At 41.4% G+C, this 15,576-nt stretch overlaps 1 protein-coding gene across 1 annotated transcript in view; it reads right to left on the bottom strand.

Moving 5' to 3' along the window:
* Positions 1–15,576, bottom strand: part of LOC308080445 (N-chimaerin) — a 34,960-nt gene that overhangs the window by 7,150 nt on the left and 12,234 nt on the right. The window contains exons 7-11 of the mRNA XM_080422333.1: positions 14,978–15,104; positions 13,898–14,062; positions 3,529–3,606; positions 1,675–1,759; positions 655–828 (exon numbers count right to left, since the gene is read on the bottom strand). Of these exons, the coding sequence (XP_080278459.1) occupies positions 655–828; positions 1,675–1,759; positions 3,529–3,606; positions 13,898–14,062; positions 14,978–15,104 (629 nt within the window). The remainder of the gene's footprint in view (positions 1–654; positions 829–1,674; positions 1,760–3,528; positions 3,607–13,897; positions 14,063–14,977; positions 15,105–15,576) is intronic.

Consider the following 15,576-nt stretch of genomic DNA (forward strand, 5'->3'; position numbering starts at 1 on the left):
AGGACACTTGAGACGAAGACGAAGCTAGGCAGACGATTCCGATTCCAATGCGGCCACTCTACCGCCTGAGCCACTGGCGCCACAGATAACTCACAAACATCATCCAGCAGCGTTACATTTTTATACAACTAGATTCTGACAAGTCCCGGAAAAGACGCGCTGTGATTGGCCAGTAGTCACATTGATTGGCAGTGGTGGCAAACGCTCACCCCAAAACATGTTTTACGATTCTGTCCCTATCGGGAGATAACCTCGGACGGCGCCGAGTCAGCTGAAGCGGACTTCGCAACGTTCGGCACGTGCGACTCGCTCGCCTGAGCCTCTCGTGGTTCAAGTCTGCTTCAGACGCCGCGCCTCCGTCGGAGACAAAAACTATACTTTGTCGGACAAAAAAATTGTCTGCGGTTGTTGGAAGAATAGTGGTAGCAGAGGAATTCGATCCCGGGAGGCTGGGATTGGTAGTCTAATGATTAACGACGCACGCCACCGAGAAAGGTGCCAGACTGGGGTTTTGGGCTGTATTTGAATGTGACCCCACACCCAAGTCCTTGTTGTCTCCTTCTTGCATTCAGCCAATCACAAGGCAGGCAGGCTTGTCAGAATCTAGTTACCATTAAATTAAACGCCATCCAGCATAATCTTTTTTTTTTTTACCTCGAGCCTCAATCTCCTGTATGCACATGTCGACCACCATGGGTCTCTTGGTGTTGTGGACTTTGACCAGCGTGGTCAGGTCACAGCTGTACACCTTCTTCACGTGCCGCAGGTCCGGCTGACAGTCGTTGGGAACCATCTTTGAACACTGCTTATGGACGTTCAGCCCACAGTCTGACGGACAGAAAGACAGACATAATACATTACAGAAGTACACATGAATGTTCTCTCGCCGTTTACTTCAGTTGAAATGCTGAAACTCTTTTTGAGAATAATGAACAGTAGCTACTGAACAAGCTACCTTGTTTTGTTTGAATGTGGCAACAATTACGATCAGTGTGTATTGAAAAAACAAAGAGTTTGAGGAGTGTGTGTTTTTAAGAGATTTCTACAAACACACACACAAACAAGTATACATCTTTGGGCTGCAGCATAAAATTTCTTTTTTTTTGGCTTCGGCAGGTCAATAAGAACAAGATTATGTCATGAAAACTTTGGCAGTGCCTTGCTGACGTTTGGCTCGCAGTTCTTGCACCTCCAAGATTTTCAAAATAGCCGAACACCCGCTAGCCAAACATTGTGTGTGACTGGCCAGACACTCAAGGTGCTCGTGATTTATATTGTTTTATTTCTGCAGACTGTCTGCAGCGTACAATGGACAGTTTTGAAGAAATGTTGTCCGAGGAGGTTAGGAGGTACAAACCTCTGTAATCCTTCTCTGAATGTCTACAAATACAACCAGATGACATGATTTAATTCATGTAGAGAGGGAGAGATTCATGTCGCCAGAAACTGCAAAATCTATGAGACAAATTATGACAAAGCACGTCGGAGGTTGAAGTAAACAGACGCATCCGTGGTCAAATCACAGTTCCAGCACTGTATACAGTGGGCGGGGTCTAATGTTCAGAACACAGAGCGGAGCTGCAGCGAGTATAAAACATCCTTCGGTTTGGGAAGCCTTGCAAAAGGCAAGCCAGAATAAGTTTGGTGTCGTTTGCATTATGGTGCAGGTTTTACCTGCACACTTGACTCCCTGAGCGATGAGGCCCCACATGAAGTTGGCACAGTACTCACACCAGTGAGGGCCACGGAATGTATGAACCTGCAGTGAAGAAGAGAGGGGAGGAGAGGAGGGAGAGGAGACACAGGAGGGACGAAGAGAGAAAAAAAGAAATCTGATGAGATAAGCTATGATCACAGCTTTGACGTGGAACCAAACAGAATGAAGGTCAGCCTGACCATGCTGCATCCTTGAAAACTAGTACAAGATATTTAAAGACCCCTGCAGAGGCCTTGGACATCCATGAAACAATCTGCATGGATAATTAATGTTAAGGACCTGAGGAAAAAACTCTGAATGATGTGATCAGAGGGGGAGCGATTGAACCACGAATCAAAAAGGAATTTTGAGAACTCTCACATTTTGTCCTTATAGATTTAGTTCAATGAATCATCTATGCATTTTCCAATTTAGGCATTTTACAGACTATTACAGGGTAAGTGGGGGTGTAAATGGAGAGCCAAGAAAACAAGTGCTACAGATAGCATGTAAACATCAAACCTAGCACCTGTTTAATTAACAATAGTAGTAAGCAAACAGAATAAACTTACAGCATGTGTGATCAAGTAAACATCATACATCTGCAGAGCATAACTTGCATCTAACTAAATAATGACTAATAATAATAATAATTATAACTATTTATAAAGCATGTGAAATATTTATGCTTTGCATAAAACTGAAGAAAATCAGCAACAGAATAAAAAAACATAACATAAGTAAAATATAACATACAGTGAGAAATCATACATCAAGTGAATCAAACATTTCAATATTTTAAATTATGAAAGGCCTTTTGATAAAAGTTTAAAATGTAATTTAATTAGATTAAAAGGAAGACGGTGATGTATCAAGCCTGATCTCCTCAGGCAGGTCATTCCAGAGTCAAGGAGCCCTGATAGCAAAGATGATCGCACACTTTGTCTCGACAACAAACAGCTTCCTGCCTGAGGACCTCAGGTTGCACACAGGCTCAAAATGAGTTAATAACTCAAGTTTGTTAACCTCCCCTTTAACTCCTCAAGTTAAAAGGGGAGGAGTCTTACTGATATTTCTTATATTGCATATTTACTTTATTTTCAGTATCTCTATTATAGTTACATCTAGTACATACTTCTTCAAATATGCACAAACCCATTTTATGGATAACACTGTCTACTGTTGATAACACTGCGTTTACTGTTGATACAACTGTTTACTGTAGGCTCTTGTTTACTCTTTTGGGCAAACTGTACTCTTGCTGTTGTTTGTCATTGCTGTCGTTGTCCCCTGATTGTAAGTACAATGAGAGTCACTGAACTGGAGTCAAATTCCTCACGTTTAGCCACTTAAACACTACAAACTTTGTTGACCCCAGGAGGTTTATAATAGGACCCCCTCCTTTCCCCCCTCTTCACTAAACATCTTAGCTGAAGATAGCCAATCTACAAGCTTGTAGATTTGCCTTTTGGTGTAGAGGAAAAAAGGAGGGGACCAAGTATAAGCCCCAGGGGACCCCGGTCAACGTAGTATATAGGGTTTAAGTGGTTAACAGATCTTACTATACTGATAGGAGTGCTAGGGGTCATCCTACTGATAAGCTCTATAACTGTAATCTAGTGTGTGTGTGGGTGTGTGTGTGTGGGTGTGTGTGTGTGTGTGTGTGTGTGTGAGAGTTAACGACCCTGTGCTGTGAGGTGAATGGGAATAAGTACACAGAAGCTGAGTCGGCGTGTCCAGCACATCCTCGACAGATGGAAGCGAGGGAGAACAGAACAGGGTCATCATGAAGAACAGAGAAACAAAATCGAACAGAAAGAAAGACGCCTCACCTTGAAGTTGTGGACCTTCTCGTATTTGGCCGTGAAGTCGCTCTCTCGCAGGGTGGCGCGTCTCACCAGCGACGTCAACTGTGAAAGGGCAAAGGATCTGATTGGCTGCCAGAAGGTGGAAGCGGGGGAGGGGGGTTTCGGGGGAGAGACTAGGCGGTCCGAGCGGTCCAGGGGTCTCGACCCAGACCCAGGATTTGGGGGGCCAGTCAGGGAGGGCTTGGGGGGATGCGTACCCCCTGCGTTCAAACCCAAGGCGGAGGTAAGCACCGCCTCCCTGTGGCCCTGCCCGCCCAATCGCTTCTCGCCCTTCCTGGCCATGTGCGACTCTCGGCTCGGCATCCTGGGATGTGTAGCTCCCAATGGGAATTAATTAATCAATGAATGAAAATAATTAAATATTCTAAGTCAATCGTAGCCTTGGAGAACAGACTAGGAATCTCTCGGGCGGGTCAAAAAATCGTCCAGCTTAAAAACCAAATGTTAATTTGCTTTTAAAAAAGGAAGCACAACAAAAACAAGGAAAGCACACAGGAGTCCATAAGGATAAACCAATAAACAGAAATTCCAGATTGAGTTTAAGCACAAAAGTCTCTGTGGGCCACAGTGGAGCTCCTCTCACAACAACGCGCGTCACCGCAGAACACCCGACGCATTGGCTTACAGATCAGCCAACCACGGCGACCCCGCATGTGACTGCATGGGGGTGTCTGCGACTCGGACCCCAGCCCAGGATACAAAACAACTGAAGGAAAAAAAACAAAAACATATATTTAAATTATTAAATCGATCTCTGGCGCAGCAGACAATATCTGCACAAAGGCATGTATAAAAGATTGAAAAAGGTATTCAAAATTCTCCAAAAAGGCAGTTTGGTGCAGTATAGTGTGCAGCATTGGAGGTGAGCCCGTCTCCCTGTGTGTGTGCACGCTAATCTGCTTTTCCCTTCCCATCTGAGCTCGCACACTGGCTGGGCAGAGCCAATAAAGGACAGAGAGAGAGTGAGGGAGAGGGAGGGAGGGAGGGAGGGAGGGACAGAGGAGTAGAAAAGGGGGCAGGGCCACAGTGCGGTAATGGATTGATTTTACAGGTCACATTGAGAAGACACAGTGGAACAATAAGAGCCCATTCATGTTTATCACTGAGTCCGCCATTGCTGAGGACCCAGAGAGAAAAGAGAGTTGAAAGGACTTGCAGTACAATTGAATGAGTTAGGCCTGGGCAATTAACAGGAAAAAAATATCAAGACCGATACTCAGAACCAATAACTGACTTAATCGAATAATCAAGAACCATTTTGTTTTGATAATTTTGTCATCGACACGAATGACAAAATTATGAATAGACACGAAAAAAAAATCAAATACGTTTTTATAATCGACTAGATCGATTATATTATAACATTATCCCTGTATTATACTTCGTTGTACAATAGTGCTGTACGTAAATAGTGAAAATAGCCAATCTAGCATGTAGATCTGCCATTTGCACTTTTTTTTATCATTCATTAATCGTAATCAAAGCAAAAGTTTCAAATAATCGTGTCATATTGATTTAGAAGTAATACCACCCAGCCCCAGAATGAGTACAGATTTCAGTATCATCATGACATTGCAGGCTATTTAAGGATCCCATTTGGGTGTATCAAGGGGGGGTTGACATTGCCAATTTCTTCATTAGGGGAAGAGATGCTTCAGAAAACATTGTAAGCGAGGCACTCCAGTACGGTTATATGGCAGCAGAGGAAAGGGAACATCTCTCATCATATTCAAACTGACAAAAAAAAAATCTTCTCAACTCACATTTTTATTATGCAAGGAAAATGTTTCCTAAAAAAGAAAAATGATTTTTTTTGGCTGAAAGAAATAAACAAATAAACTGTGTTGCGTTTTCAAACTTCAATGCATTCTGAAAGATGTGGTTCCGGAACAAAGCAGCACTCTGTCTTTTTGATGTTCATGTCTGTCTATGCCTTATAGGCATAAGAGGACTTTGTTTACTCAATGATAAATAGTATATCTCTTACAGCTCTGTTTTATATGATTTTTCATTGCTTAAAAACCTTCCAGACAGCATATATCAAAATGGCAGCTATACTGTGTTCTCTGTATTGTGTATTTGAGTCTGCAAACCCCTTCTCTCACAGCTCATATGCATAATAACACAGTCAATATGTATGGTTGGTCATGGATATTTAATGACTAGTTTCAACAAAAAGAACACCAAGCGCAGACAGATTATGTTAAACAGACAGACTGTCTGAGAAAAGCCAGGAAAGAAAAGGCAGAAAGAAACTAAATACAACATTTGACAAAAACAACAACTGTCCCAATAGAGTTAAACTGAAAATAATTCTGCCTGCAATGTTTTTGGAACAGAATCTAGCCGTTGGACCATTGATTTTAACAAAAATGGCTGTGGGCAATAGAGTACCCACTGGCATTGCACAATACCCTGATGGTCTGCATTCATTTCATTAATAATGCATAGTCTTTCCGGTCTCTCTCCTGCTACTGCAGGTAATTTGATTTCAAGCCATTGTCATGATATTTTTGGAACAAACATCACCATCTTAGTAACTTTTTCTCAAATATTCCATCAATTTTGTATAATGTTTGTCCTTACTACTAAAATCAGACTTGTAAATAAGAAGCTACCGGGGGAAACAACAGTGTAATGGTTTGACTTATTTTACTTTACAACGTTGAAAGATACAATGGAAAAAAGTCTGCTGAATCTTTTATAACCTTGTGTCTCATTTCTCTTCCTCCACTGCATTATTCCCACTATATTATTTCTAACAAAAAGCTAAAGAAATGCCAATCCAGTCAGTAGTTAAGATGTTTGGATTATTGGACCACCAAAGTGTTGGACAGACAGACCGACATTGTCATCCTCAGAAATTATGCTAGACACCATCTCATTACTTGCTGTCATAATTTTAGAATAATATCATCACTGTCGTCAGGTGGAAAGCTTGAATGTCCAATACTGTAACTTTTCAAGAAATGGAAAAAATAACCTGTGCTTCAATGGATCCATAGTAGTCATTTAGGTACAAGCTCTTGTTAATACTTGTCATTGGGTCAAATCTATAAAACCCATAGACACACTTAACCACTTTAACTTTTCCCCCCCAAAAATAGGAAATCTACAACCTCACAATGCGTCACAACGCAATGCGTTGCAAGCTTGTAGATAGTGTATTTTTGCTATTTGGTGTGACACTGCTGCAGTATGACGTAGTAGGGCATTCATTTATGAAAACAACTATAAGAGATAGGTTTCTGCCAGACAGCAACGATATGATTAATTCTTTAAGGCATGAACCTAGTGACTACTGGTCACCGTGTCTGTGGTAGATCACTAATTGTAAATCAGTGTCAATTTGCATAAATTATATGTTTGATTAGATATTCTTGTTTATCATGTCACCACTTTCATTATAGACATTTTGACTTTAGCCTGAGTCAATGTGTTCGTCTGCTGTGCTCTTAACTCAACCACATGTCACCACATTCTATTTTGGCGGACTTATCTAGCATTTAGATTTCATATCAAGACAACAAATATGGTGACGTCACGCAAAACAATGCGTTCAATGCTTTGTTGCGTCAACTAATTAATAATCTTGGAATAAACAAAACCAGTTCTTATTCAAACACAGTTTGCAAACACTGTATTTCAACATTGTTTTAAACAGACAACTTTGTTGGTTTGTTGATTCTTTCTTGTGGTCCGGTGGTTATCTGGGCTACTCCCTTGTTTTTGAAACCTATGTTTCAAAAGATAAAAGTAAAAAAAAATTGACTTGAAATACAATGATAAACACTGTCTTAACTGCGTTTGATTGATTTAAAACTGTATTATATGATCTGCTTCTTGGATGAATGAGATACACAAAAAAAAAATGTATGCACTGATAAGTAGTAAGTAGCCTTGGGAACCATGGGTTCCAGGGCCATGTGGGCTATAGGTCAGGAGCCTATCTCCTGTTTCTGTAGCGTGAGGCAGCTTGATGTACAATTACATCCCCTGGACATGACGCTAGTATGTCGCAGGGACTTACCTTCAATCCAATCCTTGATGCAGAGTCCCAATCAGGGAGGCATTGGGTACCATTTATGGCCTTTGGGTAGGACACGGCCGAGGATTGAACCCCCGACCTCCCAATCTCAGGGCAAACACTAACCACAAGACCACTGATATGGGACATTACTTAATGTGTTGTTGTTTTGGCTCACCGGGACCATGAGGCGACGAGCGTTTAACGCATTGAGGCCGATTCTACAAATGCCTTCTAAATGGATGCTGGGGTTAAGATGGTGTCTCTCTACGTTCTGTTTAGTCTGATAAGGGCATTGGCTCAAAATGAGTGCAGATCTTTTATTGCCGTCTTCCCTGGGCCCAACACTTGCCTTAAATAGTTTGTGAGCTTTGCTCATCTGACAAAGTGATTGGTGGAGAGAACTTGACCATCTCCTGAATCAAACAAGAAATGACAAAGTCATAATATACCCGCTTGCGGCAGGCTGTTTTTGCCCCAATCTGCAGCACAAAATGTAAAAGTTGTCATCAAAATAAAATCTCAGCCATTCGAATGCAACAAAAATAACTCCACAGAGGTTCATTGGTTGGCTACCAATATAAAGTGTGTGTGTGTGTGTGTGTGTGTGTGTGTGTGTGTGTGTGTGTGTGTGTGTGTGTGTGGTGTGTACAATATCAATGATAGTGAAAATAATTGATCTACAATCTGACAGATCTGCTATTTTCAGCAGCTGATATAGTTACTTCATAATGTAGCCTACCCTTACCCAAGTCAAAACTTCAGTGTTTCACTTAGAAATGTATGAACAACAAAAATGACAAGACACACACACACACACACACACACACACCCAGGAGGACTGGTTGATAGTGTTGTATGCATTGTTCCTGGACAAAAGACCGGTGGTGACCAGTTAGTATTCATTTATGTATGAAAGAAATAAACTATTTTCACAATAAACTAAGTGAGTCCATAGAATACAGGTAGCGTAAGGGCAGTCATGTTAAAAACATCAACAGTGGTGGAAAAAGTACTGTAATGTTTTACTTAAGTAAAAGTATCAATACTGCAATGTAACCCTAACCCTTTATAAAAGTGAAGCTCACAACGTGTCTTTTGATTTCACTGTTTGAAACAGCTAGGCTTGAGTTGTAATGCATAACTGCAAGTTAGCCCTTTTCACTACTGGCTTAAATGAAAGAAAAACCCAAATGGGTCCATTTGGTTTCATTAATGTCTTTTGTAAATGAAGTATTCAATAAAACGTCATAATAAAAAATAGCAGATGTACAAGCTCACAAGGCGGCGATGCGTTGTGAGCTTGTAGATCTGTTTTTTTCTGATAAAATGCAGCTGATTTTAGCGTCATACCTTACATGAAAAATGTTGCTACAGTAACCTTGGTTGTAGTGTGTAGTCATTCATTTGTAAACAGGGCAGTCATGCTAAAAACAGCAACAGTGGTGGGAAAAGTACTGGTACTAGTGTTGCCATGTATACTAATTACCGCCGTCCGAGTTATGTACCGATAGGCACAGAATAGTAAATGATGTTGTGGGGACTGCGTTTGCCCCAACTCGTTTCACTCAACTCGGCGGTCTCTCCCCGCACCCGCCCCACCCCCCGCTACTGAGACCGGGGGTAAAAAGGCAGGTCGCGTGAAAGGCAGTATTATGTTGAGAAAATAGGAAGTCATTACAGCACCATAACATGGTGAATAAATTTTGTTTTGGGATGTACAATACATGAAAATTACGAGAGTAATAACGCGACTTGCGTCGATAACTAATGGGGAGCGGACAGTAGCGCGCTTGGCTAAAAACAGTTAGTTAGTAACATCATACAAGCTAACTATTAGCCAAATTCGGCTAGCGCTCGGAGGACTGCATAGTCCCATAGCTTGGGAGGACGAGGCCGCCCGTTCAGAGTATGGGAAAGTATCCCATTGGCTTAAACGACAGCCAATGACGCAAATCTGTCGAACAAATCTGTCGAATGCAAATGAATCTGTCGAATGATGAGTCATAGGTCTGCCTCTGCATAGACCCGCCAGCTTTCAGCAAGCGGGTAAAAACACCCACATTTGGTGGACGTTGCGGTGCTAGGTTACAGCTGGAACCAGGAGCTCTGTGTTCAATGTCACAGAGACATTCTGCTTTGTCTGCAGATCCTCCCCATTATGAAAACACACATGTACAGGAGTACACACACACACACACACACACACACACACACGTTGTGTCATGGACCACTGGGTCAACTGATGGAGCATTTAATGAATCAATACATTCAGGCCAAATTATTCTATATAGACTGTGCAAAGTCTAAGAATGCATGGTGCATGGTTGTGTAACTGTCACATCAGAGTATGTGTGTGTGTGTGTGTGTGTGTGTGGATGAGTGGCTCTGCAGCAGCTATTCCACATCTTTTGCCTCATTTGCACCCACCCAACCACGTACAGTACAACCTCCCACACACACACACTACTGCAGAACTGTACAGAACATCCAGCCGTTTAACATCCTGGCTTATCCTGTCCTGGAGAATCCCTCTCATTTTATTCCAATGCACCTCTGCACGTTCAAAGAGTGGCATGAGATAAGATCCCATTAAAGACATGCATTAAGGATCTGCTGGTTGGTTAAGAACGACGTTGGAAAAGGGACACAATGTAAGTGAGAAAGATGGGATGGAAATGCACACACACACACACACACACACACGGCCCAAGTGGAACAACGCGCAACTCTGGGGTCGAGCAAGAAGCTGCCAGTCAAATTTACTCAGGCTGACAGCATCCATATTCTGTGGAGAACATTCAGCAGAAACAGACGATCTACAAGCTCACGACGCATCTAGAGTTTGTGGATCACCTATTTGTGTCCAAGAGGTTTGGTGTAGAGGGAAAAGGGAGGGGACATAGTATAGACCCCCCCGAGGGACTCAGGTCAACTAAGTACAGTATACAGGGTTTAAGGGGTTAGTTCCTGAAAAGTTGTCCTATAGTGGGTTCACGACTGCGGGGTTAGAACTGCCGATGTTACGTAATTTTACTGCAGAGCCCTTGGCTGGTGGCCATCTCCTCCCTGCAGCGCTGCTCCTTATCGCCGTGTCCTTTAAGCATTTATATCATCTTCCTCACCCTGAGGTCAACACACGTTGTACATAAGTCCCACACACTCAATTTTTAGACCGTAAAATAATGTTACTTTGTCATCAGTTCATCATTAAAAAATGTTTAAAAAGTATGTCATACCTTGCTAATAACGTTACCAATTAGGGCTGCAACTATCAATTACTTTTTCGACTAATTGAATAACTGAGAAGCACATTTTTTTATATATATATATTCATTGTATGGATCTACACAAAACATTTAAGAGTTTTTTTTAGGGTTAGGGTTTTATAATTGACTTAACCAATCTGATTAAAGATAATCCCTATTTTATACTTTGTCATACAACAGTTTTGCGCAAAGGCAAGAGATCTACAAGGTACAAGGTGACCTTGTACCTTCACATCGCGATGCTTTGAGAGATTTTAGATCGGCTATTTTTGCTATTTTTTATTTAAAAAAAATCATCGATTAGATTGATTTAGTGTTGCAGCCCTATTACCGATTTTTATCATACCTTGCTTATAATGTTACCGATGTTTGAAGCAGGCGGCAAGCATGCCGTGACGTCTTGAAAATTAAGCTCATGAGGAAGTACCAAAAGTTAAGTTCTCATTATGGAGCTATTTCCCCTCCTGCTGTCGCCATTGATTACAATGGAGATTTGACCGGACTTTACCCTTCATTTTATTACGTTAGTAATCATTGTCATAAATACTTTATGCTTTCAGTCATTAGTTTAAAGTATTCTTTCAATTACCATGATATGCGTTTTTGTAAATTATGGTCTCATTCATTTCAAAATTGAGGATAAAGTGGTGGTAGGGAATGCTTCTAGGGCTTTTACTGGCTCTGCTGAGTGAAGGCCTGCCCTCGCTGCCCTTCCAGCCAATAGCATTCGTTTCTAAAATGGTGGATTTGAATTTGCAGAAAAAGTGGCTTCAAAACGGGTCTGTAGAAACCAATGGGTGACGTCACCGTTCCCTTAGTCCATATTTTGACAGTCTATGGTTAGAAGTCTTATGCTGTCTCTGTTGGAGACAAGCAACTTACAGTACGAAAGTTACGTTTTCCTAAGTTCTTCAATTCCTGGCTGAGTTACAGTACATAACAACTTACTCTTGATGAAGAACAAACATTTGTCAACTTTGACTGATGGGTAACAATGGGAGCTGAAAACACAGTGGAGAGAATTGATTCTTAGAGTTCTGATGATTTATGCGTTATTTTGAAATATGCATTATATTGTAGGAGTTGAAAGAGTTTGGCTTCCTATAGACACCTTATCAGACAACATCACACTGATAAGAACGTGTGAACGTATGCGTGTGCAGACCGGCACCAAAAAAACAACAACCACTCATAGATGAAATGGTAAAGTGGTCACAGCACTCAGTGTAAAAATTAATTCCATCAAATTTTCAGATGCTGTTTTCCTCCCAGTGTAGCCGAAGGAGGCTTAGAATGTTTAATGTGATATCCCCCTCTTGAAATAAATACTCCTTGCTTTCGGTCTTGTGTAGAACGGAGGGAGCGCTCCCTATGATCACAGCAGCAGAACCCGTCTGCTCGGCATGATCTCAATCAGCTGCAGGCAGCTCCTCAAGCCTAATTTATGCTTTGTTGGGAGCCGAGAATAGCAGACCTCCAAGCTCACAACGGTCGCATGCTCAATGCTTTGTGAGCTTGTATGTCAGTTATTCTCGGTGCGCAACACCGCTGCGCGACGAAGTACATATGTCTAAATCCGCGCTACCCAAAACAACAGATTTGGGGATCTGCTGGGAATTGATTACATGAAACCGGCACCTGCGCGTGCTGTCTCAATGTTTGTAAACAAATAATTGTTCTATATACATTATGTTCCCATTTAACAACTTAAACCATACAGTAAATACTTTGTTGACCAGGGCCTCCCAGAAGTCTGTACTTGGTCCCCTCCCTTTATCCCAACTCTTCGCCCTCTTCCCTGTAAATAGCGGATCTACAAGCTCACGACGTGTTGCATTGCAGTGCGTTGTGAGCTTGTGGATTGGCTTGTAGATTGGCAATTTGTGCATTTGTATTTGTTTGGCCAGAATAACAAATGCAAGAGTTCATGTTGTTAATCATAACACATACTTAGATAATCTATACATCCCACTGATATGTATATAACCTTTATTTCTTCAAATCACCATGTGACTGTTTAAGGTACAGCGGGGAACAAGGAACATACTGATAAGATTAACAAAGGTTAAGTAATGACGGAAGAGTTTTACTGAATGAACAACTGCACAGATACGGCCGAGGGGACTTGAATTCCAGATCTACCGAGAAAACAGGTCAAGGCCTTGTTCTTGGATGGCACATTTCCAACTATCGTTTTACCCACGAGGCCCTGCAAAGCTCCGCAGTGATGCTCCGACAATGCTTGGATTCAGATCCAGTCCACAAAAGTTGCTCCAACACCTGAAGCCTTTGGCCTAGTTTGCCGAAAAAATGCACCACTTTTACGTGGCAACGCGCCTTGCTGCACACCCATGACCGCATGCGTGCATCACTGGCTTACTGTAGGCCCCACCGATGCAAGTGTTAATGAAGCATACACAAACCAAGACGGACAAATTCAACATCAGCGGTGGGAAATATGCCCAGTGTGCAGTGACCATGGATAACAAATGAACCTTGGGTCAGTGATTTTCAATTTTTAATTTCAGGGACCCCCAGTTTGATATGCATTAGGACACGGACCCCCCATGGTACAATGTTTTATCTCTAGGACCCTAATCTACAGTGTAAAATCTTCTGTCAAGTTAACAAATGGAAACCTGGAGACCTATAAGGGTCCATTTGGTTAGTGTTTCTCATTAATCAACCACACTGTGGCGGTCCGGCATAGTCTATGTTTTTCACTCTATTCATGTGATTATTTACCTTGTTTGTTAACTAGAGTTCATGCTTGTTCTGCTTATTCCAATCTCGCACTTGCAAGTCACTCTGCATAAAATAAATGTCTAAATTATTTATTGTTAGTCTAATTTGTCCTGCCATAGTTTTATTTCCCCAAATAGTCAAAAAACAAAACACTGCATCATTTAGCTGGGGACCCCTGGAAAACCCTCAAGGACCCCATGTTGAGAACCACTGTGCCTTAGGCAATATCGCACATGGTAAGACCAGGAAAATGCAGATGTAAACACATCAACATGAGGGCGCTCATCCTCACCCTCTCCTCGGCGCTGATACCGTCCTTGATCAGGGCGGGTCCGTCGTGGTGGGCGTCAGGGCTGTGAGGCACATGTTTCTTCAGGGTGGGCTCCTGGTTGAGGGTGGTGTAGCCCACGTGCTCGTAGATGGGATTGATGGTCATTTTGGCGATGTACTCCGCAGCCTGACACATGACAGGGCGCACATACAACACGTTTGTATTATTATATACTTCTAAATGTTAGGATGTCAATTTTATACATGCCATTTTTACCTTTTTAGGCAATTTTTTTACCCTGAGTTCTACTTAGTTGATCAGGCATAATTCCAAATAACCTATACCTCTATAACACTGCTAGAAAAAAAGATTTTTAGAATTTGTCCTCAGCTAAAAAAACTATGTCTGCGTACACAATACTTCTAATTCATGGAAGTAATCCAGTTTGTATGCCACTGCGATACTAAATGAATGAATGTGAACCGTGGAAGACTTTTCTAATGTAACATTTAATATGTTTGGCAGTTACAGTATGAGAAAATAACTGCACTGCAGGGAGGTAAAGGCCCAATGCAAATAACCCCACTCAAATCACTTATTTTCTCACTTTACATCCACTTTACAGCCCTTTACATAAAGTTGCACTTTCTATGCACATCTGGTGCACATTTGGATATATCCAACTATTCTGCTCATGCACACTGTATATGCACCACAAAAATGCATGATTGCACATTAGGCTCTGTGTACCATGGTCATGTTATTGTGCATGCTATGCAAAACCACATGTTTGTTCTGCATTCTTTTTGGTCTTACTGAAGCAAAGTACTGCTCATCTGAAGTAAGTTTTAATTTTTTGGTCAAAGTTTCATTGCATCCTTCTTCCTACTTTTTGTATTGTATCATTACTTGTTGTATTATATCCTTATCTGCTCTGTGAATATGGTCATTCAAATTCATCATGTGAATATATATTTTCATTTTTTAAGTTTCAGTCCTATAATGGCATTCCCAAAATAGGGATAGAGTAGAGTATCAATAGATTATTTTCATAACTTATCGATTCTTTTTTATAATCGATTAACTCGATTAGTCACATACCTTGGTCTCGATGTACAGTGTGATGAGTCCATCTGTGACCAGGTCGTGGATGGACTCGAACCTCTTCTCTCCTACAAAGTGCTTCCCGTCGTGGTACAGACGGAAGTTTCTCGTTTGGTTACCGAAGCTAGAGGTGGATAAAAAGAGAGGATGGACAGATGAGAAGACAAACTTTGCATCACCTGTCACGTGAAACATAAAGAAAAGGATATCTGACCGACGTACATTCAATCTGATTTCATTAAACTAAAAGGCACATTTTGCCCATTTGTAGACTACAGTAAATCCCATTGTTCTGAAAACAAACACCTGATGCATAGCAATCTTTTTTTATTATATTCTATTTATTTACAAAGAATACGGAAGGTATATATTTTCCACACTTTATATGAACCCCTCAGATCAGAAGAACATGTTCAAAATCAGAAAACTCAGACATCTTTTGGCAGTACTAGTACAGATTTCACGCAAATCGGTGCACAGCATCTCTATAGTCATTAAACGAAACGGGTCTTTCAGATTTTTCATATTCCATCCTGATTGGCTAGGATTGGCTTCCAAAGTTTGCAGGAGTGCTCCATTTTGTACAAAATGCCTCA

This window comes from Gymnoscopelus braueri, assembly GCF_963280865.1.
Source record: "Gymnoscopelus braueri genome assembly, chromosome: 24".
NCBI lineage: Eukaryota > Metazoa > Chordata > Actinopteri > Myctophiformes > Myctophidae > Gymnoscopelus > Gymnoscopelus braueri.